The sequence below is a fragment of the Propithecus coquereli genome, unplaced genomic scaffold, assembly GCF_000956105.1.
Source record: "Propithecus coquereli isolate 6110/MARCELLA unplaced genomic scaffold, Pcoq_1.0 Scaffold39, whole genome shotgun sequence".
Lineage (NCBI taxonomy): Eukaryota > Metazoa > Chordata > Mammalia > Primates > Indriidae > Propithecus > Propithecus coquereli.
The window spans coordinates 3,603,964-3,631,950 of record NW_012149618.1 but is presented as its reverse complement, the minus strand read 5'-3'; the positions used below and the strand labels follow the sequence as shown (position 1 = coordinate 3,631,950).

The window sequence follows — 27,987 nt, the reverse complement described above, 5'->3', positions numbered from 1 at the left end:
CATCACAAGACTCTGTCTCTATGAAAAATAAAAAAGAATTATCCAAGCATCTTGGTGCACATCTATAGTCTCAGCTACTCAGAAGGCTGAGGCAAGGGGACCGCTTGAGCCCAAGAGTTTAAGGTTGCAGTGGACTACGATGATGCCACAGCACTCTAGGCCAGGTAACAGAGCAGGACTCTGTCTCAAGAAAAGAGGCTGGGCACAGTGGCTGACACCTATTAATCCAAGCACTCTGGGAGGCCAAGGTGGGAGAATTGCTTGAGCTCAGGAGTTCCAGAGCAGCCTGAGCAAGACCCCATCTCTACTAAAAAAACAGAAAAATTAGCTGGGCATTGTGGCACATGCCTGTAGTCCCAGCTACTCAGGAGGCTGAGGCAAGACGATCACTTGAGCCCAGGAGTTTGAGCTGCAGTGAGCTGCGATGATGCCACTGCACTCTACCCGGGCGGCACAGTGAGACTTTTTGTCTTAAAAAAAAAAAAAAAAAAAGAAAGAAAGAAAGAAAAAGAGAAGAAAAGAAAAGAAAATCAGTAATCATATATTACATTTAAACAACTCTATTTACCTAATTGAGTTAGGTAACTTCTATTTACCTAATTTGACCTAATTGTTATTCATAGAACATTCCACATAAGAACAAAAGAAAACACATTCTTTTCAGTGCATATGGAACATGTACTCAGATGGGCTATATCCTGGGCCATAAAACAAGTCTCAATAAATTTAGAAGGATTTAAGTAATACAAAGTATGTTCTCTGACCACAATAAAATTAAATTCAAAATCAATAAAAGAAACATATCTGAAAAATCCAGAAAAATCTAGTTGGGAAACTAAAGGACACATTTCTAAATGAACCATAGGTCGAAAAAAAAATCTAAAGGAAATTTGGAAAGTATGAAGAATGAATATAAAAACACAACATAGCAAAATTTATAGGTTATAGCTAAAGCAGCATTTAGATGGAAATTTATAGCACTAAAGTCCAATATTAGAAAAAAAGAAAGATCGCAAATCAATGACCACCTTAATAAATTAGAAAAATAAAAACATATCTCCACAAAAGATATGTATAAAAATATAATGGCAAGTTTATTAATAATAGCCAAAAACTGGGAACAATACAAATGTCCTTCAATAGATGAATGAATACAAAACTTTAATATATCCATATGTTACACCATTCAGCAATAAAAGGAACAAAGTACTGATATAAGCAATAATATGGATGAATCTCAAAAACATTACACTGAATAAAAGAAGCCATACACCAAAAACCACATCATATGCTTCCATTTATATGAAATTCTAAGACAGGCAAAACTGCTTCACAGTTTCAGAGAAAATAGAAGGCTCAGGGGTTGAGAGGACAGTAGTGGAGAGGAATGACTTGGGTGGGGAAGAAAATGTTCTGCATCTTGACTGTGATATGGTTACAAATGTTTGCAATTGCCAAAACACATGGAACTGTACACTTAAAGTGGATACATCTTATATGCAAAGTTGATATAAAAAAGAATGGGATATAAATTCCTACCTCAGAGTTATTGTGTTGATAAAATGAAATATTATACATAAATAAATATAACTATAAATAAATGCTCAATAAGTTTAGTAATTATGTATCAGGCATTTTTTAATAAACTATAATCAGCACCAAAGACAGACCTTATACTGTTAGGTATAATTAAACTGACCTTACACACTTAAATTAGTATTAGTTGCTATCCTTAAGATATTTCTAATACCCCATGAATTCCACGAAAATAAAATATTCTGAAACACCAAGACAAAGGAATCCTAAAAATCTAAGGGAAAGATAATGTCTAATCCACAAAATTAGCACTTCTTACTTGCCTTTCAATGAGCACTTTTTAGAACATTCACTAAATCAAAGGTGACCTGCCTTCTTAATTAGCCTCTAAAAATACCTTGAATGCTAGATGATAATAATCTTTAATTAAATGAATCTTTTTAAAAGATAAAAATAAAAGTAAAATGGACAATGCTATCAAGGGAAATTATAATGTCTTTCAGCATGATGCAAAATACTAAGTCCCTAGACAGCATCCAACTTTTTACTTAGCTCAACTATTGCAAGTTACAGTAAAAACGGTTAACCCCTACACTGCTTGCAAGGGATCTTGGAGACTAGAAGAGAGCTGGTCTAAGGAGCCTCCTAAATAGAGAGCACACCCATTAAAGCGGCAGGTTTGTGAATGCAAATGAAAAACCAAACACATCACAAAGCAGGCTATTTTATTATTTCCTTGGTTTGTCCGGCTAAAGCCAATACACTGTGAGCAAAAGCAGAAGAGGAAAGGCAGGGTATTAGGGAAGTACAATGAACGAATCAGTTGTGCCAGGCTACTTTTGACACGATTGTTGTTAGCTGAGCTCCAACTGGAGAGAATTGGGAGGCTAGAATGTCAGACTATGACTGGCCTTAAATGCTAAGCTAAGGGATTCAGTCTACCAAAATGCTGAAGGTGGGGCTGGAAGGGGTTAAAGCATCAAGATTACTCAGTTAACATTGCCCAAACAGATCATTTATTTGAAATAGTACAGGAAATTTTTCATAAAATAACATTGCCATCCCAACAAAAATGCCAACAGCTATAACCACAGCTTTTAGACCTAATTGGCCAAGGTTCAAAATGTGAGGTACGGCAACAAAACAAGTAAAGTACAAAATTCTTGCAGATGAGATTCAATCAATAGAGTCTCAATATGTCTTTCAGCAGATGCCACAAACTTCACACCACTGGCTCTTTGAGGTGCCCTCAGTTTGTTCATCAGTTTCTGTTTCACAGCCATCAGTGCCAACCCCCTGAATGTCTCTACACTGTGCTGCATAAGTAAGTTTTTAGAGGACAATGAGCAGAAAAAAAGGGCATTCTGAGCTTACTACACTGATTGGCTAGAACAAATTAACATGTAATAGATCTGTGATAGAGAAGCTTTGTGGTGAAACACACACACGCACGGACACACACACACAAACAGCAGCCAAACCACTCAAGGAAATATGGCTCAAAAATGAAGTTGAATTTCAAGTACATTCAGTAAAAGTTCTGGAATGCTATTTACAATGTGTTTGTAAAAATCTTTGCATATGTTTGGCCACTATTTAATCAAATAGCGCCTTCCATTTAAATAGCAGTTCTCAGATTGGTTTCATTTTGTTGTAATCATTCTCTATTTCAAAATATATATATTTAAATTTAGTGATGTATTATTGAATCCTTGGAAATGAACGGTAATTTTACACTGATCCTCTGAGGACATGGGAGAGAATGTATTATCTAAATCATAACCTATTTTTGTCAGACTTTTTCCTCTGAAAGTAAAGTATTTCAACTTCAAAACCTACAGAGATAATTTCTTGGCATGACTTGTCCACTCTGTTGCAAATAGCTTTGAAATATTCATCATTCCCCTCAGATGATAAATAACTGCATTGCTCTATTGTTAAAGACAAAGGGAAAGTGTCTACAGTTTCATTTGGAAGCTCTTTAAAGAGAATTCCTGAAACAGGGCAACAGACACCTCTCTGGGTACCTGCCCAGCCCATGTTTACCTTGTGTTAAAACTGGCCTCTAATAACCAGGTTGATAATAATAATACATGACCCAAGACTCCTGGCCATATGGATCACAAGTGAACACTTGGTCCAAGCTGCCAAACAGACCCTTTCTCTCAGGAATTTAGACTCAGTGACTTCCTCTCTGGTAGCCTTGAATTGAGTCACTATGTAGGAGGCTTAGGAAGTCACTTCTACCCAATGTGGAAAAAAAAAAAAAAAACGGAAATCTGGGAGGAAAAGAATAAAGTGACACTAGAATATGCTGCAGGAGAAAGATGCAGACAAACCGGAACACAGATGCTGAACGGGTACTATGGCGTTTACCAGGCTTCTAGTCCCTGGTTCCAATCCCTACGAAGCCTGGCTATCCTTCCTGCTCTTGAGCATCATGGAATTTACTTGATTCCTTATAAAGAAAAATAAACAAACTCTTTGTGTCAGTTCCAATGGGTTTCTTATAACCAAATAGTCCCTCGTTCAAATAAATTGTTAGTATGAAATATAAAATTTTTAAACAAAAGATAATTTCAAATTTAAAACCAACGTTAGAAAACTGATTTACTGGCCACAAACATGTTCAATATATCTTATATATAATATTTCAGTAATCTGTTCATAGTTTCACAAACAATGTTATTCAAAGAACTTGCAGAATGATATTCTGTCACCTCCTCATCAAAGCTCATCATTGCCAGATCCAAAGAATGAACATGGTTAATTCATTCCACACTTATTAAGCCTCTCTAAATGCCAGGCACTGAGCTAGAGACTGGAAATAAAATATGCACAAAATAGCCTCACTCCCTGCCCTATTTAAATAGGGTACACAAAAAAAAAAAACAACAGTAATTTCTTCTAGAGTTAAAGGTGCTATAGAGGCCAGGCACAGTGGCCCACACCTGTAATCCTAGCACTCTGGGAGGCCGAGGAGGGAGGATCGCTTGAGGTCAGGAGTTCAAGACCAGCCTGAGCAACAGTGAGACCCTCATCTCTACTAAAAATAGAAAAAAATTGGCCAGGCAACTAAAAATAGAAAAAAAAAAAAAATTTAGCCAGGCGTGGTGGCAAGCACCTGTAGTCTCAGCTACTCGGGAGACTGAGGCAGGAGGATACCTTGAGCCCAGGAGTCTGAGGCTGCTGTGAGCTAGGCTGATGCCACAGCACACTACCCCAGGCAACAGAGTCTCAAAAAAAAAATTGCTATAGAGAGTTACTAGGGTGGCTATTTTTACAAATACGTGTTTATGTAAGACTCATGCCTCTTCCTTTGTGAATTTTGGTATCACTAGTAAATTGTCACCCCTTCAGTGGATCCTAGACCTTAACGTATATTTTATTCAAGTCAATCTTGATCACTGAAGATTCATATTTCCAATCCTGTTTAAGTAAGTACAAGTTATTATCTTCTGCAATCGTGAAATTCAAGGACTTCTCTTTACTGAAGATATCTTTTGACATTTTTCAATAGCATCTTACACAAATTAGCAACTCCTTCTTTGGCCAACAGTTGTCTCCTCACATTAAAAGAGTTGAGGAAACAACAGAATCATTCCTAATGTACAGTAATCTTCTGGTCTTTTTTCTTTCAATTATATAACTTTGAATGTAGGTAATTCTGTAGGAATCAATTCATGAATTCACGAGTAGATATATGCCCTCTCCTTTGTCGTTCAGTGTCATTTTCATTAACAGTACAAAGTATCCTTTATTCATAGATGAAACAGACTTATAAAAGTACTGTTCTCTAATAAAAAGGTATTTTAATATATAAATTTTAGTTATATGCCAGTTTCATTAATCTGCTTTCAGAGGGCAGAATAAAATATATAAAGAAAAAATTAATTCAGACTCCAAATCTGCACAGTACTGTACGTTCTTCCTGTTTTCTGAATTGTTAAGAGCAATGTTCCAATTACAAATTCCTTGTATAATAAATAACTTGTAAAGACTGAATTTCTGTTGGCAAAGGCTGATACAAGTAATGAATGCCACGTTCTTTATAACACTATATTTCAACCAACAAAAATCTGAACACTAAGATTCATTAATTCATACATGCATGCATCCATTCCATTCCTTCAACAAATATTTAATTGAAGGTCTTTACTGTGCTAGTGACCGAAGATTTAATTTCATGAACAAAACAGTCTCCATCTCTAACTTCTCTGAGTTTAAAGTTATGAAATAAAATTACTGTAAATTTCAAATACTTTGATTCAACCTTGGTTAAAATTTTAGTTTAAACAACACACCACAAGTTTTCAACAGGATTTAATGAAAAATTTTAGATAAAGAAGTTGGTTACATAAAAGTTTTAAGATTGCAAAGCACTGAGTTAGTCATTACCCTTTGCTTAGAGAGAAAAAGGAGAAAGTTAGAGAATATCTATCTACTATTTACCACAGAATATAATTTCAATCTATACTTATTTTCTTCTAGCCACAAAATTAGGTTTAACTCTAACTCTGTTTCTTTAAAAAGGCAAAGAGCTTTTCTGTTTGCTGTGATAGTATCTTCCAAGGGCTGTAAAACTATATAACCTTGCAATTAAGTAGTTTGTTTTAGAAAACTACATTTGTTAAAACATTTGTCATTGAGAATTGTATATGTTCATCTAAAGATGAATATTATTTTGGTTGTATGACAGGCTGAATTCAATCGCAAATATTACGATACTTAACTACTATGACCTTATTGATCTTGGATATATTTAAGGTTATAAAAATTGATGGAGAGCCCCAAAATAAATTCACACACCCACACCCAAATGATTTTTGGCAAAGGTGCCATGTAAACAGAAAGGACAGTCTCTTCAATAAATGGTGCTAGAACATGATAATAGCCAGGGACTTCATTCAACACTCCACTGACAGAGCCAGACAGATCATCGAGTCAGAAAATCAACAAAGAAACACTGGACTTAAATGGGACTCTAGAACAGTGGACTTAATAGACATTTATAGAACATTTTACCCAAAAACTGCAGAATATACATTCTTTTCATTGGCACATGGAATATTTTCCAAGATAGATCATATGCTAGGCCACAAAACAAGTCTCAGCAAATTTTAAAGAATTGAAATCATACCATGTACCTTCTTGGACCACAATGGAATAAAACTAGAACTCAGTTTAAAGAGGAACTCTCAAAACCACACAAATGCATGGAAATAAAACAACTTGCTGCTGAACAATCTTTAGAACAATGGCGAAACCAAGATGGAAATCAAAAAATTTTTCAAATCGAATGACAAAAGCAACACGAGCTACCAAAATCTCTGGGATATAGCAAAATCAGTGCTAAGAGGGAAGTTTATAGCACTAAATGCCTATATCAGAAAGACAGAAAGATCACAAATACAACCTCAGGTCACACCTCAACGAACTAGAAAAAGAAGAACAAACCAAACCAAAAGCTAGTGGAAGAAAAATAACAAAGATCAGAGCAGAGCTAAACGAAATGGAAACCAAAAAATAAAAAAAATACAAAAGATCAATGAAATGAAAAAGTTAGTTCTTTGAAAAGATAAATCAACAGACCACTAGCTAGATTAACAAGGAATAGAAGCAAAAGAATTCAAATAAGCTCAATCAGAAATGAAAAAGGAGGCATTACAACTGATACCACAGAAATACAAAATACCATCTGAGACTACTATGAAAACTTCTACACACACAAATCAGAAAATCTAGAGGATATGGATAAATTTTTGGAAACACACAACCTCCCAAGCTTGAATCAGGAAGAAAGAGAAACCCTTAACAGACCGATAAGTAGTGAGAATGAAACAGTAATAAAAAATCTCCCAAAAACAAAAAAGCCCAGGACCAGATACATTCACAGCCCAATACTACCAGACCTACCACGAAGAACTGGGACTTATCCTACTGAAACTGTTTCATAAAATCAAGAAGGAGGGAATCCTCTCCAACCCATTCTACAAAGCCAGTACCACCCTGATACCAAAACCAGGAAAGAAAACAACAAAAAAAGAAAACTACAGACCAATATTCCTCGTAAACATAGATGCAAAAATCCTCAACAAAATACTAGCACATCAAATCCAACAGCACATCAAAAAGATAATTCACCATGATCAAGTAGGTTTCATCCCAGGGACGCAAGGATAGTTCAACATACACAAAGGAATAAATGTGATTTACCACATAAACAGAATTAAAAACAAAAACCATAAGATCATCTCAAAAGATGCAAAAAAAGCATCTGATAAAATCCAGCACCCCTTCATGATGAAAATCCTCAACAAATTAGGCACAGAAGGAACATACCTCAAAATAATAAAAGCCATATATGACAAACCCATGGCTAACATCATACTGAATGGGGAAAAGTTGAAAGCATTCCCCCTAAGAACTGGAACAAGACAAGGATGCCCACTGTCACCATATCTATTCAACATACCATTGGAAGTCCTAGTCAGAGCAATCAGACAAAAGAAAGAAATAAAAGGTATCCAAATTAGAAAAGAGGAGATCAAACTATCCCTGACTAACAATGATATGATCTTGTATCTTGAAAGCCCTAAGGACTCCTCCAAATCAATAGCATTTCTATACACTAATAACAGTCGAACTCAGTCAAATCAAGAACTTAATACCATTTACAACAGCTGCAAAGAAAATAAAATACCTAGGAATATACTTAACCTAGGAGGTGAAAGATCTCTACAAGGAGAAATACAAAACACTGATGCTAGAAATCATAGATGACACAAACAAATGGAAAACATTCCATGCTCATGGATTGGAAGAATCAATATTGTTAAAATGTACATGCTACCCAAAGTGATTTACAGATTCAATGCAATTCCCATCAAAATACCAATGTCATTTTTCACAGAACTAGAAAAAGCAATCCTAAATTTCGTATTGAAGCAAAAAAGAACCAAAACAGCCAAACCAATCCTGAGCAAAAAGAACAAATCTAGAGGCATCAATACATTGCTGGACATCAAATTAAACTACAAGGCCAAGGTAACCAAAATAGCATGGTACTGGTATAAAGGTGAACACATAGATCAATGGAACAGAAAAGAGAACTCAGAAATAAAACAATATAGCTATGACCAACTGATTTTTGACAAAGCAAATACATATATTGGGGAAAGGACACCCTATTCAACAAATAGTGCTGGGAAAACTGAATAGCCACATGCAGAAGAATGAAACTGGATCCCTATCTCTCACCATACACAAAAATTAACTCAAGATGGATTAAAGACTTAAATGTAAGACCTGAAAACATACAAATTTGAAAAATAAACACTGGAAAAACATCTTCTGGACCTGGCCTAGGCAAAGAATTTATGACTAAGACCCCAAGAGCAAATACAGCAACAACAAAAAAATTATTTTTATTTATTATTAAGCCCTTAATTATTAACTAAAAAGTTTCTGCACAGCAAAGGAAATAATCAACAGAGTAAACAGACAACCTACAGAATGGGAAGAAATATTAGCAAACTATGCATCTGACAATGGAGTAATATGAAGAATCTACAAAGAACTCAAACAAACCAGCAAGAAAAAAAACAAATAATGCCATCAATAAGTGGACAAAAGACATGAACAGATGTTTTTCAAAAGACATACAAATGGCCAAGAAACATATGAAAAAAATGTTCAACATCACTAATCATCAGGGCAATGCAAATTAAAACCACAACAAGATATCACCTAACCCTGCCAGAATGGCCATTATTAATAAGTCAAAAACCAATAGATGTTACACATATGTAGTGAAAATAGAACACTTATACACTGTTGGTGGGAATGTGAATTGGTACAACCTCTATGAAAAACAGTACAGAGATTCCTCAAGGAACTAAAATTAGACCTACCATTCAATCTGGCAATTCCATTACTAGGTACCTATCCAAAGGAAAAGAAGTCATTATATCAAAAAGAAACCATCACCTGAATGTTTATCATAACACAATTCACAACTGCAAAGATATGGAATCAACCTAAGTGTCCATCAACCAATGAGTGGATAAAGAAAATATTTATATATATTTTCTTACATATATGTATATGTGTGTGTATATATATATATATATATATACACACACACACACACACATACACACACACAAATGATGGGTATATATGGACATAAGGTGGAACAATGGACATGGGAAACTAAGAAAAGAGGAGGGTGGAAGGGGGGTGAGGTATTAAAAATTACCTGTTGGATACAATATACACTATTCTGATGAAGGTATAGTAAAATCCCTGACTTCACCACTATCCAATTCATATATGTAACAAAAAATACTTGTACCCCGCTAAATCTATTGAAATAATAATAAAAAAATGACATAATAAATTTAAAAAATTAAAAACAAAAGACAAATAAATAAATGGTGCTGGGAAAATTGGATATTCACATGCAGAGGAATAACACTAGACCCCTAGCTCTCAACATATATGAAAATCAAGTCAAAATGGATTGAAGATTTACATGTAAGTCCAGAAACTATGAAACTACTAGAAGAAAACATAGGGAAAACAATTCATGACATTGGTCTGGGCGAGAATTTTTTGGATAAGCTCTCAAAAGCATACGCAACAAAAGCAAAAAGAGGCAAATGAGATTACATCAAACTAAAAAGCTTCTGCATAGCAAAGGAAATAATCAGCAGAGTGAAGATACAACCTACAGAGTGGGAGAAAATATTTGCAAACTACATATCTGCCAAGAGGTTAATATCCAGACTATATAAAGAACTTAAATAAATCAATAGAAAAAAATAATCTGATTTAAAAATGGACAAAAGACCTGAACAGACCTATCTTCCTCTCAAAAGAAGACATACAAATGGCGTACAGGTATTTTAAAAAGTGTTCAACATCAATAATCATCAGGGAAATCAAGACCACAGTGAGGTATCATTCCAGTTAGAATGACTACAATTGGAAAAAAAATTAATAAATAAAAAATTAAAAAAAGAATGGCTGGCCATTATTCTATTCTTCTTTTGCAAAGTTTCTTTGCCCACTTTTTAATGGGGTTATTTGATAACCAAAATGTTTGTTCCCCCATAATATCCTGAAATTTAAAAAAAGAAAAAAAAATTAAGAAAAGAAAAAAGAAGAATGGCTACAATTGGTCCTCCATATCCAAGGGTTTAGCATCTGAGATTTAACGAACCACTGACTGAAAATATTCAAAAAAAATTGCATCTGTATTGAATATGCACAGACTTTTTTCTTATCATTATTCCCTAAACACTACAATATATTAATAACAACTATTTACATAGCATTTACATTGCATTAAGTATTATAAGAACCTAGATATGATTTAAAGTACAGGTACATGTCAGAGATATTGCAGGATTAGTTCCAGATCACCGCAATAAAGCGAGTATCACAATAAAGCAAGTCACATGAATTTCTGTTTTCCCAATGCATATAAAAGTTATGTTTACACTATACTGTAACCTATTCAGTGTACAATAGCATTATGTTTAAAAATAACAATGTATATACCTTAATTAAAAATACTTTATTGCTAAAAAATGCTAACAATCATCTGAGCCTTCAGCAAACTGTAATCTCATTGCTGGTGGAGGGTCTTGATGTTGGTGGCTGTTGACTGATCAGGGAGGTGGTTGTTGAAGGCTGGGGTGGCTGTGGCAATTTCTTAAAGTAAGACCACAATGAAGTTTGCTGTATTGATTGCTGCAGGAAAGATTTCTCTATAGTATGACATGCTATCTGATGGCATTTTGCCTACAGTAGAATTTTCTTTCAAAACTAGAGTCAATCCTCTCAAACCCTGCTGCTGCTTTATGAACTAAGTTGGAAGAGGGAGCAAGGAAAATTCAGATACCAAATTGTGATCATGGTAATGAAGAAAAATATCAGGAAGGATACAAGAAAGGCAGAAGGGTGGAGAGAGGAATGGAAACCAAGCTAGTTATCTGAGACCGGGTATCCAGCAAGATAAGTAGGGATAGCGTGTTTATCAAGAAATAATTCTACGAAACATAGAGGCTGGGCGCGGTGGCTCACGCCGGTAATCCTAGCACTCTGGGAGGCTGAGGCGGGCGGACTGTTGGAGCTCAGGAGTTCGAAACCAGCCTGAGCAAGAGTGAGACCCCGTCTCTATAAAAAATAGAAAAAAAAATTAATCAGACAACTAACAATATATAGAAAAAATTAGGTGGGCATGGTGGCGCATGCCTGTAGTCCCAGCTACTCGGGAGGCTGAGGCTGAGGCAGAAGGATTGCTTGAGCCCAGGAGTTTGAGGTTGCTGTGAACTAGGCTAACGCCACGGCACTCTACCCCGGGCAACACAGTGAGACTCTGTCTCAAAAAAAAAAAAAAAGAAAGAATTCTATAAAACATAGAATCTACAATACACTGATTCTATAAAACAAGGTCAAATCCAAGAGAATAACAAAGGTAAATCCCACTGTGATAATTATGTAGGAATAGGCCCACAGATCAATCATTCAAGCAATTTACAGACAAAACGCAGAAGACAAATACAGATTTAGAACAGATAGATTTCAAGATTTTAATCTTGAAAATCCAAAAGGAAAATAACAGAAGACAAAATTTGAGAGGTGAAAGAAGAAGAATGGAAGGAAGGGCAAGGGCTAATATCTTCACCTTATAAAGTACAGAGCCAAAAGACACTATCTACGGTTAATGGGAAACTAAATAAAAGCATACCATACTAAGTGTTCATTATGACTGTATAGAGAGCATCCTGAAGTAATAGGAGTGCTAATTCTTGCTATTACTAAGAATTTTTAGAAGCTGTTCATTTAACTGTATAATACAATGCTTAAGGTGATCCTTAAAAAAGAAAAAGTAAATTTTTTTAAGCTACATGGTAACCAACATAGGAACCAATAATGGTGATATCATTAAAGAGGAAGAAGACAGAGAGAAAAGGGGTATAGTGAAAATAGCCTAATGCGTCATGTATCAGAGCAGGAAATCAAAAGATAACAATGTCTAAAATTGATAAGTCAAGAAACAGATAAAAGCATATTATTTAGAGATATGGAGATCATCCCCAGAAGAACTAAACGGAAACAATTAAAATTTATAAGCGATTCCCTGAGGAAACAGAACTAGAAAGGGGGAGAAATGGGACAGAAGACTACTGTTTTCATATATTAAAAAATTTCAGTACTAATTACATTTTTAACCATGTGAATGATTTACTTTGATCACTTCTTTTACATTAATAATTTTTTTTAAAAAAAGTAGCAATCTAATCTGTTCTACTACCTCAGACAGGTGAAATTCTTTTATATTTTAATGGTTTCCAGAAAATGGTCTAATAATGCAAGGTAGACAAGTCGGCATGCCCTAAATTTCTCATTTAATGTTGTATTTGATAAATTAATATAAAGTGATTCTATAGAATATAGTGTTGAGAACTCAGAATATTGTCCTGAGATGTGGCCCCTCCTGACATGTAATGGTAAAAACACACAGTCCATAGTCCAAAAGGCACTATTTACCCACCTGTCACATCTTTACTACCCATGTTCTTTATTCCTCTTTTTAAGAACAGAGAGACTTTAATATGCTGTTCACCACAAGTACAGGTCCCAGAGAGAAAATTCCTGGTGAGATTACCAATACTAACCAATCAAAGCTATTGTTATTTGCACACTTAAGCTAGAGCTTCCGTACTGGTAATTGTGGCAGAGAAGGGCTGATGCAGCCTAGACAGCTGATGTGGATGGTGGGCTAAGGTCAATGGTAGGCCTTACATTGCTATCCATCTGAAGTCACAAACCTGTGATCCTGGAGTTCCAGCCAGCCCACAGACACATGTGGTTTAGACTGCATAATGGTTACCAACACTATGTTTTTAATTTTGAAAAAGCAGCAACATCTAAAACTGATAGAATTCATATAAAAATTCAGACTTCCACCTTCTCTCCATAAATCAGTAGAGGCAGATACCCAGATGGGGTATCCCAATTTGTCACAACTAGCATGCTTCCCTCATTTATGTTACCAGTCTGGCCCTTGTAGGACATTTGCATTTCTGCCCCTTGCTATAAAGGAGATTACATGTTGACACTCCATGCCAAGAGTCTTTGAGGTAGGACTCTTACACTGAGGTGGCAATGGGAAATACACCACTGACAATGGATCTCAGCAACAGTGGTTCCAGAAGGGGCTTACTTAGCAGTAGTAGTGGACAGCAGTCATTCCTATCTAAAAATTACTTCTAAATAGCCAGGTATTCTAAAGCACTGAATTCTCTTTATTGGGGTATCGCATAAGAGCTGCCTATAAAGAAAAACTATGTAAGAATTATTGTATATGCCTAAAGATTAAGAATTTCTATGCATGCCTATTTGACCACCACTTATCTCCTGCCAATTGCCTTACTTTTAATAGAACCAGGATTGAATGACAGATAAGAAAAGTGGTAAATGCCAGTGATCAATATCTTAGGAGATAACAACTAAGAGCCAGAAATAAAAACTAAAGTACAAAGTCTAATGATTAACACTGTAATCTATATTTTGAGTAAAATTATCATCATTTACTTACATTTTAATGTCTCCCCTGCATATGGTATGTGCAGTTTAAATCGGTCACAATTGGGTCCAGGAGTCAATGATGTGCAGCTTTGAAAAAACAAAAGGAGAAGAGAGAAAAGATTTTTTTAAAACAAACTTTAAAAAACTCACAAATTTATAATATTTAATAAAGTAAATAAAAAGCAATCCTTATACATAGAACACTTTCTTATAGAACAAAATAAAAGTCTTCCATGGTCATGGAGGCCAAGACAGTAAGACTTTCCCTAAAGCAAATAATTTATTTATCTCACAATAAAACTTATATGCCAACTTACAACAAACACCAACAATGCTTCAACTACTTCTCTCAAGGAAGTGTATCGTGACTTTTAAAAGTAGGTGTATCATCCAAAACAGGTCTCTAGTCTTGTGTCAAGAACTGTAAAAGAGTAGCTTTATGATCATATTTTAAATATGGGCTTTTAGCTTTCACTCTGTTATTTACAAAAAAGAGCCCACTTTTGGCCTTTTTCTGATACCAAATGGTTTTCTTTCCTTCCTCAAAGGTAGAGTGCTTCCTCTAGAACTGGCATACCATAACTTTCATCTGCAGAAGGGCACAATGCATTGCACTCAATTTCAGACAAAATGCAAATTTAAAACTGGGGGGGGGTGGTGCCTTTGTTAAGTCATGTCTCAACAGTTTGGTTTTTTCAATCTATTACTTCACAAAGTTATGCAACATTCTTTGCTCTTTACAACAATTTATTGTACAAGATAAATTATGATCTTACAAGTCACAACTTCAACTGCATAACAGCAGTATTGGCTTTGTAAGTTAATAAAATACTAATATGAAGTCAACTAAGAAAATAACATGTCTTCATTTAGTTTTTAAAAAATGAGATTTTTAATTTATAAAGTAAAGTAAGGAGGCTAATTTTCCAAAACTGGCTCTGAAGCAATTCTGAAAAAGAACCTATACAAGTATCCTAACGATGGAAGCACAGGTGGAATAAACGTACAACTTCCCCAGATGGCCACTCTGAAAGGCAACAGTCATTTGAAAATAAATTTGAGAAATGTTGGCTTTAAATAAACTAAACTCAGACATCGTATTAGATTTACTATCACTTTTTCCCAAAACTGTATGAATGTGAAAAAGAACCAAATAGAAACTTCAACTCAGATGTATTTAACATAAATCACTAGGTTGATTATTCCTCTTTATCTTTAGGGGCCAACAAAAATACCAGCTTATAAACTAAACAACAAAGTTGCACTACCAATTGAATAGTAATTTTATTTTTGTACAAGTTTTAAGGATATATTCACCCTTTCCTTTCAATATGAAAAAATCCTTTTGGCACATTTTAAAAAAGATACTAAAATATTTCCCTTACAGTATAATTTTTGCTAACCCACAGCACAGTAGTTATTTTTAAAGATTGGGTGCAGTAGCTCATGTATATAATCCCAGCACTTTGGGAGGCCAAGACAGGAGGATAGCTTGAGGCCAGGAGTTCAAGACCAGGCTGGGCAACACAGCAAAACTGATCTCTATAAAAAATTTTAAAATTAGCCAGGCATGGTGGCACATGCCTGTAGTTCTAGGAGGCTGAGTAAGGAGGACTGCTTAAGCCCTGGAGTTCAAGGCTGCAGTGAGCTGTGATTGTACCACTGCACTCCAGCCTGGGTGACAGAGCAAGATTCTGTCTCAAAATAAATAAATGAAAATTAAAAGATAAAAAGACTTATGTAAAACACATAAATTCTGCCATTATAAATTATAAGGTTTAATCTAATGACAGTAATGATCCTATAAGCAACACTAAGAATTTTTTCTCTTTCATTATATTCAATCTGCGATGCTTTAAAATGATGAAAAGTATTTTGGAAATAAGGTAGCCAGAAGAAAAGAAAAGGAATAAGAAAAAGAATAAAATGATGAAAAATAGCATTCATAATCAAGTATCTTTTGGGGGATTGGAGATCAAATTATCTATCTGCATAGCTTAAAGACTGAAGTTAGTACAGGAAATCATCAGGAGTAATCTGATTCTAGTTTGATAACTCACTCCTTCAATGTGCAATTGTTTTGTTTCTGAATGTTTACATTCACTGTTGGGCTGCACTTTATATTATTTATCTTTTAACACATTAACTTTCATTTGAGTTGTATTTAAGGTAGGCTAGTTTTGAGCCCGGGTCCTCCTGAAGCATATGTACCTCACACATCGTTTTACCTTGGGAGCCACGTGGTATGGAGGCAACTCACGCTGCCATGCTGTTAGCATATATGTTACGTGATGGGTGTCCCCCTGGGCAAAACCCTGCCGTCGGTTTGTGAAAATCTTACTTGCTGATGTTCTTATTGTTACAATATTCACAATTTAATTGCATATAACTCACGCACAGAAAACAATAAAAAATAACAAATTTGTCATTAAATCAGATTGTTTTGTTTTCAAAGTTTTTATTCTATTTTCGTAATAAAACACCATGGCCCCAAGGAAAAAAATTTTTTTTCTAGTGTGGCAGTCAATGTGCTAAAAAAATGTTTTTAGAGACAGTGTCTTGCTATGTTGCACAGACTGGAGTACAGTGGCTGTTCCAAGAGCGACGCCTCAAGCAATCCTCCTGTCCAGCCTCCCGAGTAACTGGGACTACAGGCATGTGCCACAGCAACCAGCTATTTACTGTATGCTTTATCCAGGACTGGGAAAGTGTTTTTGTGCCCTGTCACTTCGCCTTGCTCCCTTACCATATCAATGGCTGGTTCTAGCAACCTCAGGGTGTTAAAAAGTATGTATCTGCATCTGAGTGATTCATTCACTGATTATTTTGCATTTAGCTAAGATTTACTGAGCATTGTTCTAGGTGTCAGGAATGCAGGATGGACAAGACAGACAAGAGCTACAGTCTCATGGTACTTAAAATCTAGAGAGGGAAGAAGAAATGATAAAAATAAGCAACAAATACATAAGATGGTTTAAGATTGTTAAATGCTATGAAGAAAATAAAACAGAGTGCTGCAATAAAACAGGAGCTACTTTACACTGGAAGATCAGGAAAGACCTCTGGAGGAGGTGAAATCTGAAAACTGAGTAACACAAAGAGGCCAACCATGCAAAGTTCTGGGAAAGAGCATTCTAGGCAGAGGAAACAGCTGGTGCAAAGGCTCATGAAAGCAGGAACAAGCTTGATGTATCTGGGAAAGAAATCTTGATATATCTGGGCAATGCAGCTGGAGCAGAATGAATGAGGGAGAGAAGAGCAAAAGATTAGGAGAAGTCATAAGCAAGGGATAGATCACATGGGAATTTGTAGGCAGTGGTAATTAATTCAGCTTTTATGCCAAGCGGAAAGGAGGATTTTGAGCAGAAGAGTAATACTATCTGATTCTATGTTTTTAAAGACCACTTTCTCTACTGTATAGAAAAAGAGACTGTTAGAAGTAAAATGGAAACAAGTAGACCATATAGGAGACTATTTCAGGCAAGAAAGGCAATGGATCCTTGGACTAAGGTAGTAGCAGAATAGACAGAGACAAATGGATTCATTGAACAGGGATGACTAGGAGAGGAGCAAGCGTAGGGAGAAGGGAAATCAAGAGTATGAAATGTGATATGATAGCCATTCTATGGAAACAGAGTCAGCTTCATCAGTGGGCTAGCCAATCCATAACAGCCACTAAAAGTTCACAGAAAACATAAAAATTTACCAAAACTCACCTTGGAGAGAGTACTATATAACGTTGGATAGATTACTTCCTTAAAGTGGGCACGGGGGCAGAGGAGAGTAATACTCCCCAAGAGCACACTTAAGTCAAAATGGATAATCTCCAGTGAGCTGCAGGGCTTCTGCTTTGCTGAGAAGAATATACAAATTGGAGGCTAAAAGCTGAACTGGTCAAAGCAACAGAGGAAAGCTGCTATCAGTAGATCTCTTTCTCTTTGTCCTAAGCAGAACTCAGATTCTCCTCCAATGAAATGTTGAGCAAATTATTCAAAATACCTGTTATGCTCTATCCCTATTACCTAGGATAAATAGGTTTATGGTAAATATGCCAATGCCATGTACCTAAAGCTTCTGTTAAGATTAAACTAAAACGTTTCCTCTTCTTAAATTACCTCTAAAAATGATTTTGGTCACGTTACTTAATTTACTATGAAAATTCAAATTGCACCCAAGGAAGGCATTGGTTTTTCTGTTAATTAAGAAAGAGCATGGGTTTTAAAAGATTGAAAAACATGTACATAGCATGATTTCACCTGTGGGAAAAAAAGAGATCTGGGTATGAAATTACCTACACACATAAACAGATTTCAGAAGGAGAGTCACCAAAACATAGCAAGATTTAGGGTGATTTTTTATACCTTTCTTCTGATTACCTTTCTGCACTGTTTTTTAATAATGAACATGAACTATTTTACAATTATAAAAATATTTTAAGGCTAAATACATCCTTTTATATTTGACTAAGGAAAGTTGGTTATAATGGCCTGATTTATCTTTTTCTTCTAAAATACTTCACTACTTTTCAGAAGGAAAGAATGCAGGGTTATATACCGATAAACAGTCTTCAAGTAAAGTATATGGAGGTCTTTCTTTATATTGCATTATCACAAAACTTCGCATTTCTAACATTATTATCTTTCACAGTTTCTTTGGTTCAGAATTTTTGGAATCCCTTGGCTAGGCAGTTCTGTCTTTAAGGTCTCTCGAAGTTGCAGTCAGAAATCAGTAACAGATAACTAATACAGCAGGGAAATTCATTCAGCTAGAAAGGTATTTCGTTACACAAGTATGAAAAAAACTACTAAAGAAAAAGCTACTGTCTTCATTAAAATTATATTTGTATAATGGCAACTTGTCCTCACACATAGTTAGATCCAAGGTTTAAAAAACCAATATTCCAAACTAAATAAATATTAATCAAAATTTATTTTTAAATGATTTAAAAATTGCTGACAGTTACAGTTTAATCTCAAATTTGTTCCTCAACTCTATTTCATCAGTGCTCAGTACATGTCCAGCACTGTGCTAAGTGCTGAGAAGACAGCAGTGACAAGAACAAAAAGCATATCTTGGCATTAGAATATAAAAAGGGTTTTTGAATGAAAAACTACGCTGCAAAAATGTATCTTTTACCAATTTCAAATTACCTCAATATACTAGGAATGCACTATTGTGAAGTTTAACATGTGGCAGAACAAACGGAGTTAAACTCACATTCTACATATTATGCAAATGGAAATTATCAAATGGGAATCCATGATAGCATCAAAGGAGGTACTTTAGTAGTTTATTACAGAAATTGAAGTAAACATTGATACAGTAAAATGCTAAGCATAATAACTTTCACATACTCTCATCCCTATAGTCTCTTATTTTACATTTAATCACATGACTCCTAGTATTACTCTTTATCTATTTTCTAATTGTGGTTTGTTTTCCCAACCACATCAAGATTCTGATATGAGGAACTGTTTTATACTTCTAAAAATTGTTCTAGTACAGCACCTAGCACAGTGCTAAGCATCCAGCACTGATAAATTATATAGAATAATCATGGAATTATATAGAATAATCATAAACTACTCTCAAAAGATGTCATTTAACAGATGATGACACTGAAGCCGAAGGGATATCATGGGCATTCAGTGAGAGCACTGGGATTAGAAGCCACTTCCAAGGCACTCTGGCCACATCCCCTTGGCCTATGCATCTTTAAATCTCCAGTATCTAGAACTGATGTTTAGGAGACGAACACTCCAACAACTATGCATGGGGATAAAGGTTTGCTGTATGAATGCATAAACCTTGACTCCTAGTCTTATGCTCTTTTTATGAAAAATAAAAACTGCCGATTTAAAGGCAATCATAGCAACAATAAAAATAAATAAATGGGACCTGATCAAATCAAAAAGCTTCTGCATAGCCAAGGAAACAATCAATAGAGCAAACAGACAACTTACAGAATGGGAGAAAATATTTGCATGTTATACATCCAAAAAAGGCCTAAAAAACCAGAATCTACAAAGAACTCAAGCAAATCAGCAAGAAAAAATCAAACAACCCCATTAAAAAGTGGGCAAAAGACATGAACAGAAGCTTTTCAAAAGAAGATAGACTAACAGCCAATAAACATACGAAAAACTGCTCAACATCTCTAATCATCAGAGAAATGCAAATCAAAACCACAATGAGATATCATCTAACTCCAGTGAGAATGGCTTTTATCAAAGATCCGAAAACAACAGATGCTGGCATGGATGCAGAGAGAAAGGAACATACGTTGTTGGTGGGACTGCAAACTAGTACAACCTCTATGGAAAGTAGTATGGAGATACCTCAGAGAACTAAAAGCAGACCTGCCATTTGATCTAGCAATCCCATTATTAGGTATTTATCCAAAAGAAAAAAAGTCATTTTATCAAAAAGACACTTGCACTCAAATGTTTATTGCAGCACAATTTAGAATCACAAGGATGTGGCATCAACTCAAGGGCCCATCAATACATCAGTGGATTAAGAAAATACAATGTATATACACCATGGAGTACTACTCAGCCAGAAAAAAAAAATGGTGCACTAATACCTTTTGTAACAACCTGGATGGAACTGGAGACCATTCTTCTAAGTGAAGTATTGCAAAAATGGAAAAACAAACACCACAGGTACTCACTATTAAATTGGAACTAATTGATCAACACTCATGTGCACATACAGTAGTAAAACTCAGTGGAAATCAAGCAGGTAGGAGGGGGGAAAAGGAGATGGGTAAATTCACACCTAACAGGTCCAATGCACACTATCTAGCTGATGGACACACTTACAACTTTGACTCAAAGTGTACAAAAGCAATTCATGTAAACAAAACGTTTGTAACCCCATAATATTCTGAAATTTAAAAAAAAATTATGGATTTTACTGAAAAGGTTTTTCACCTCCTTTGTCAAATTGAGTCATAAGAACTATAAACTCTTTGGTACTTTTGTAAATGAGATTAATTCCTTAACTTTTTTCTCAGATAGTTTATTGTTAGTGTATAGAAATGCAAATGATTTTTGTATGTTGACTTTCTGATCTGCAACTTTACTGGATGGGTTTATGGGTTCTAACTTTTTTTTTTTTTTTTGCCATAGTCTTTGGAGTTTTTTATACATAAGATCACTTCATGTGTAAGCAGAAAGACTTTTACTTCTCCATTTCTGATTTGAATGTCTTTTTTTTTTTCCTTGCCTAATTTCTCTGGCTGAGTCTTCCAGTATTATACTGATTAGAAGTGATCGATTGGGCTTCCTTGTCTTTCTCCTAATACTAGAGAAAAAACATCGAGTGTTTCACTGTTGAGTATAATGGTATCCCAGGTCCTTTATATATGGCCTTTATTATGTTGAGATGCATACTTTTGAATGCGTATTGTTTTGAGTTATCATGTATGTCTTGATTTTGCAAATGCTTTTAATGAAACTTGTGAAATGATTTAAAAAAATGCTGATTTAACTGGAATTGGGATGATGCTCTCATCCTTACCTCTAAGAAAGGTAAAAGCGTGATTATTTGTGAAGGTCCTCCCTTTAAAGAGCTGTAACTACAACCCAGAATTTAAACTTTAAGTCATTACCTAAAATTATTCTATTTTCACAATAAATAATAACAATGGCTAACATTTATTGTGCATTTACTACGTGGCAGGCACTATTCTAAGTTCTTTAACTATATTAGATGATTTAAACTTACACCAAACTTCCAAGATAAGTTCTATTATTATCTCCATTTTCCAGATGAGGGAACTGAGGCACATAGGTGATAAGTAATTTGCTAGTAAGTGACAGAGCTGGGATCTAAACCCAGGATGTCTAGCTCCAGGGCCCATTTTCTTAATCACTATACTAAACCATCTCTCAATAATTAAAGAGGAAACCATCAGAATTAGTGAAAAATATGAATTATAAATTTTTTCAACAAATGATATTTTATTAAAGTACCTACAATAATGAATAATAAACTGACAAAAGTTGCCAAAAAGAAGTTCTACTATATTTGCTTTAAAGAACAGAAAATTATTTATCAGTAATAAGTATAAGAGCTATATACATGTAAAGCAATGATGCAAAAGAGGGACAAGGCTCTTATAACTTAATTACATAGGCTCTACCATGTTGACACTATCGATTGATTTAGCAAACTGTTTAAATAAATAAACTCCAAAATTTGGATTTGATACCTCTTTAAAGTATTACTTATTCCTAGTTACTAAGATCTGACTCAAATTATTAAGGTTTCACTATAAAAAGGAAAAGCTGGCAATTTTACTGCACTTTATAGGATTTTAGTGACAGCCAAGAATTGATCTGGATTAACAAAGCTATATGAAGATAATCCACAACCTTTAAAACATGAGCATTTTTAAAATAATACAAAATATAAGAAAAGATATTCCTTCTGGCTTAACACTAACCTTATTTTTTGATATACTGTCTGGAAAAAATAATGACTTAGACCATTTCTATTCTTCAAGCCACCTAAAAAGAACAAAGTAATTCCGAGTTCCTTCCCTGAGTCTACGTCAGTTTCCTTTACCCTGACTATTAATTTACCATTTGGCATGTTCTCCTATATAACTTCCTGTTTTCTTGATAGTCATGTTTGTGCTTAACCAACAATATTTAACATCACCTCAGAAGGAAGTCTTCAGCTTTGGCAACCTAAAATAACAGGTGATTGTGAAATAAAATAGGTTTAAAGACCGATAATTCCCTTTTAAATAACTATTAAGTCACATATTACAGGAAATTGCTGTTAGCTAATATTTTCATGTTATAGAATTAATTTATTTTCTCTGAATTAAATTTAAAATCAATAACTCCACTTAGACTAAATCAGTTTCAAAAAATATCATGGTTTCTAGACTGAATGCACCAGTAAAGAAGCTAGAAGACTGATGTAGGGTATCTTAACAGCTATCTAAATAATCTACAAAATGGGTATTTTATCTACAAAAGCATTCAAACTTCTGATTCACAGATTCTTACATACTCAGCCTTGGAAGGGAATATGGGCCATCTAAATGACTAAATCAAAACTCACAAGGTCAAGTCTTAGGCCCTTCAAGGAAACACATGAATTAAAATTGGTAAAAGAAGGCAGTCAAATTACACTGAGGTAGATTTTTTACACTGTTCTCCAGGGGAATGGGACTATCTATCCTATGACATGATATTCCTGATACACCAAGTATATCCTCTATCTCTAAAGCCTAAAAACTATTTCTATTACCCTACTAGAAAATGATAGATTTAATTCTTATCACAGGATTCCAAAATGCCATTACCAAAATAAGTGACTAAGCCCAGAATGTTTTAAAAATTACAAAATTAAATTATTCAAGAAAATGTGTTTGCCAGTTCATGTGGCATCAACTGTTATTCTCAGCTTCTATGCCATATCTCCATTTATAAAGGATAAACTTCAACTCTACTTTAAAGTAGGGAGTATTTTTAAATGTTGGTAGGTGTCCCCACCACAAAAATGTGGTTTAAATTACAATATGGTTTCAGTAGGAATGATGGGCTCAAACATTATTTTTAACAGCTAACGAGGAAGGGGAAAAATCCTTTAACTTTTTCAGATAGATACTTAGCTCGTTCATTTTCAACCTTTATTTTTTTCTAGTATGTGCATTTAATTCACTCCATTAACAGAATAAGATAAAATGAATAGGATTATCTCAATAAATCTACTCATGATTTTAAAAACTCTCTGTAAACTAGGATAAAAATTAACTTCCTTAATCTGATAAAGGCTATCTACAAAAAACCTACATCATACTTAATAACAAAATGTTAAATTTTTTCCCTTTGAGAAAGAGAACAAGACAAGAATACCTACTCTCATCACTTTGATTCAACACTGTAGGACTGGAGGTCCTCGCCAGGACAGAGGAGCATGGAGAAAAAAAGGGTATAAAGATTGGAAGATTGGCATAGTGGCTGACCCTGTAATCCTAGCACTCTAAGGGGGCTAAGGGGGAAGAACTGCTTGAGACCAGGAGTTCAAGACCAGCCTGAGCAAAAGCAAGACTCCATCTCTTCAAAAATTAGAAAAATTAGTCAGGCAGGGTTTGGAAAACCTGTGGTCCCAGCTACTCAGGAGGCTGTGTCAAGAGAATGGCTTGAGCCCAGAAGTTTGAGGCTGCAGTGAGCTATGATGGTGACACCACTGCACTCTAGCTCAGGCCATAGAGCAAAATCTTGTCTCAAAAAAAAAAAAAAAGATTGGAAAGGAAGAAATAAAACTTCTTATTTTCAGAAAATATGACTGTGCACTTAGAAAATTTATTAAACGTTCATATGCATTATTGGAATTAATATGTGAGTTTAGCAAAGTTGCTAGACAAAGCATACACAAAAGTCAACTGTATTTCTACGTACTATCAACAATCAGTTAGAAAATAAGACTTTCAGAAAGACGCCATCTAACATAACGTCAAATGATCAAATACACAGAAATAAATGTCACAAAAGACAGGCAAGATCTCTATGCAGAAAGCTATTATTAAGAAGAAAATAAAGAAATGAATAGAGATATCATATTCATGGATTAAAAGACTTGCAATGAAAAGATGTCAATTCTCCCTAAATTGATCTGGAATCTGGAAGCCAGATTCTAAAATGTAAATGGCATGCCAAGAACCAAGAAGAGATCGGATTCTCTTGAATAAGAAAAACTTGGTAAGATTACTCACTATAACCAAAAGGTGGAATCAGCCCAACTGTCCATATATAGATGAATGGATAAACAAAATGGGGTACTGTATATACACACAATGGAATATTATTCAATCTTTAAATGGAAGGAAATTTTGACACATGCTACACTGTGAATAAACCTTGAGGATATTATGCTCACTGAAAAACAACAGTCACAAAAGGACAAATACTGTATGATTCCACTTATATTAATATAAGGTACCTAGAGGAGTCAAATTCACAGAGACAAAAAGTAGATAGTGGTTACCAGAGGTTGAGGGGAGGGGGAAATAGGGAGTTATTGTTTAATGCAGTACAGAGTTTCAGTTAAGGAAAACAAAAAAGAGTTTTAGAGACGGATAGTGGTAATGATTGCACAACAATATGTATACACTTAATGCCACAGAACAGTACGCTTAAAAATGGTTAAAACAGTAAATTTTGTGTTAGGTATATTTTAACACAATAAAAATTTGGTAGGAAAATTTGTTCTACTGAATATCAAAAATTATTATAAATATTAGTAATTATACACAGATAGACAAATAAACCAGTGGAACAGAATAAAGAATATAGAGACGGAGCCTCACAGAGCTGGACACTTGATTTAAGACAAAAGAAGCTCTGCACAGCAGTAAGGAAAGGAAATTGTTTTCAATAAATGGTGTTGGATCAATTGGACATCCTCATAGGAAAAAATATGACACTTGACCCCTTATACCCCATGCCATCCACAAAAATCAAGTTCACGTAGATTGAAGTTCTGAATGTGAAAAGTGAAAGAGAAATATTAACTGGGGCGCGGGGGCGGTAAATAGAAGAATATCTTCAAGAACTTGGAATGTACAAAAATTCCCTAAAAGAACCATAAAAGGAAAAGATGGGTAAATTGGGTTATATCACTATTAGAACTTTTGTTCACCAAAAAACACCATTAAAAGAGTGAGAAGATAAGCCACAGATTGGAAGAAGATATTTGCAACACACAAAATTCATAAAGGGCTTGTATCCAGAATATATTAAATACAAAGAACTTCTACAAATCAGTAAGAAAAAGACAAGTAAGTTAATAGACCAGAAGGAGCACTTCGTAAAAGGAGATCTAAGTGGCCAATAAACATATGAAAAAGTACTTAATCTAATGAGTCACTAGGGAAATGCAATTTAAATCTACCATTGGGTACCACTGGTACCACTGGTACCACTGTGTACCACAACACAAACACCAAGATGGTTAAAATTAAGCTGATCATACCAAGTATTGATAAGGATATAGAGGTCAGGAAATTCTTATTTATCTGCTATTGATAGATGTATAAATTGGTATAACCATTATAGAAAACTATTGGGCAGTATTTATTAAAGCTGAATATATGCGTGCATACCTCTGACCTAGCAATTTTACTCCTAAAATGACCCCAATTGATATGTGTACATATGCTCACCAAAGATAGATACAAAAATGACATAGCATCAGAGTTCTCTGAAATAGCCCCAAACTGAACAATTAAAATGTAATTACAAAGTGAACACCCAAGTGCCCATCAGCCATTCAAGGAAATAAATTAGGATGCAATCATAAAATAACATATTACACAGCAATGAAATAAACTATACCTACATGTAACAACATGGGTGAATCTCACAAATATATTGTTAAATAAAAGAATACATTCCATTCCCCATTCCATTCCATCTGGTTTCAAAACCAGAAAAAAAAAAAAAAACTATAGTGTTCTGTGTACTAAATGATAAAAGTATTATATAGAGAAGTAAGAAAGTGCTTACTATAAATGTCAGAATAATGGTTTACCTACCGGGGAAGAAAGGAATGGTGACTGGGAAGAGGCGGGGGTTCCTGGAGTGTTTCCAACACTTTATTTCTTGACCTAGGTGGTGGTGACACAGATGCTCAGGTTTCAGTATTTATTAAGATATAAATGTATGTTTTACAGTATCTATGGTTTAACAAGCCTTCCAGGTGATTCTGATGCACACTCAAGTTTGAGAACCACTGCTTTAAATGTGTACTATGTCTGGGCTTAGTTATGATCTTAGTAATTTGAGCTGGATTTTCTATTGTTATTGGATCAGCACAACCTCCTGCATGTGCAAATTTGTATTTTTCTTTCCAATGATAGTAAATCATTTTGAAACACCTTGTTTTCATACTCTTCATTTTTTCTTTAATAGAATTCTTTGTAACACTAGTGAGCTAGAAAGTTTTCCAGAAATTGTGATTGGGGATACACAGTTTTCCCTCAAATCAAATTTACAAATATTTGTTGAACATTACTGTGATGGATACAGAAAGTGCTACATACTACAGGTCAGTAGTCAATCTAGTAAGCATGTAAGACAATCCACTGGGGTACAGAAAAAAAATCACAGGGGAGCTATAATATATATATATGTATATATATGTGAGAGAAGGAAATTAATTCTTACCAATATAACATATAGACTGACCCTTAATCCTTACCAATATAATATAACATATAGACTGACCCTGGCACCCTCGGCTAGTTCCCACACAGTTGTTCAATTGCCCTGAGAGAAGAGTGGGAGTTCCACAACCCCAAGGGGTTGAGGGTAGCACTTTCGATTATTCAGTTGCCTTCAGCATACTGTGATATGCTTTATGGATGGAATCCATTCTCTAGTTTTAACTATACTAAAACCCTGGAGAAATAGACAAGAGGGGTAAACTGATTCTTGCAAAGAATCTGTGGCTAGAAAATAATACCAATAGCCAGGCGTGGTGGCTCACACCTATAACCCCAGCACTTTGGGAGGCTAAGGCAGGAGGATCGCTGGAGCCCAGGAGTTTGAGGTTGTAGTGAGATATGATCATGCCACTGCACTGTAGCCCAGATGAATGAATGAATGAAAGGAAGAAAGAAAGAAAAAAAGAAAGAAAGGAAGAAAGGAAGGAAGAAAAAAGAAAAGAAAAGAATACCAATAAAGCAAGTCTAAGCAAATTTTCAAAAATATCTTTCACATAATTAGTGGATAGCACTGAAAACTAGTCTTATGGCATAGTGTAAGCAGTCAATCTTGCATTTCCACCATTAGGATCTATATATTTTTTTCAGATTTCTTTTTC

General features: G+C 34.8%; 1 protein-coding gene across 1 annotated transcript in view; it reads right to left on the bottom strand.

The window, feature by feature from the left end:
- The window catches only part of BRE (brain and reproductive organ-expressed (TNFRSF1A modulator)), a 415,486-nt gene that overhangs the window by 361,374 nt on the left and 26,125 nt on the right, over window positions 1–27,987 (bottom strand). The window contains exon 2 of the mRNA XM_012652415.1: window positions 14,150–14,226. Within this exon, the coding sequence (XP_012507869.1) occupies window positions 14,150–14,226 (77 nt within the window). The remainder of the gene's footprint in view (window positions 1–14,149; window positions 14,227–27,987) is intronic.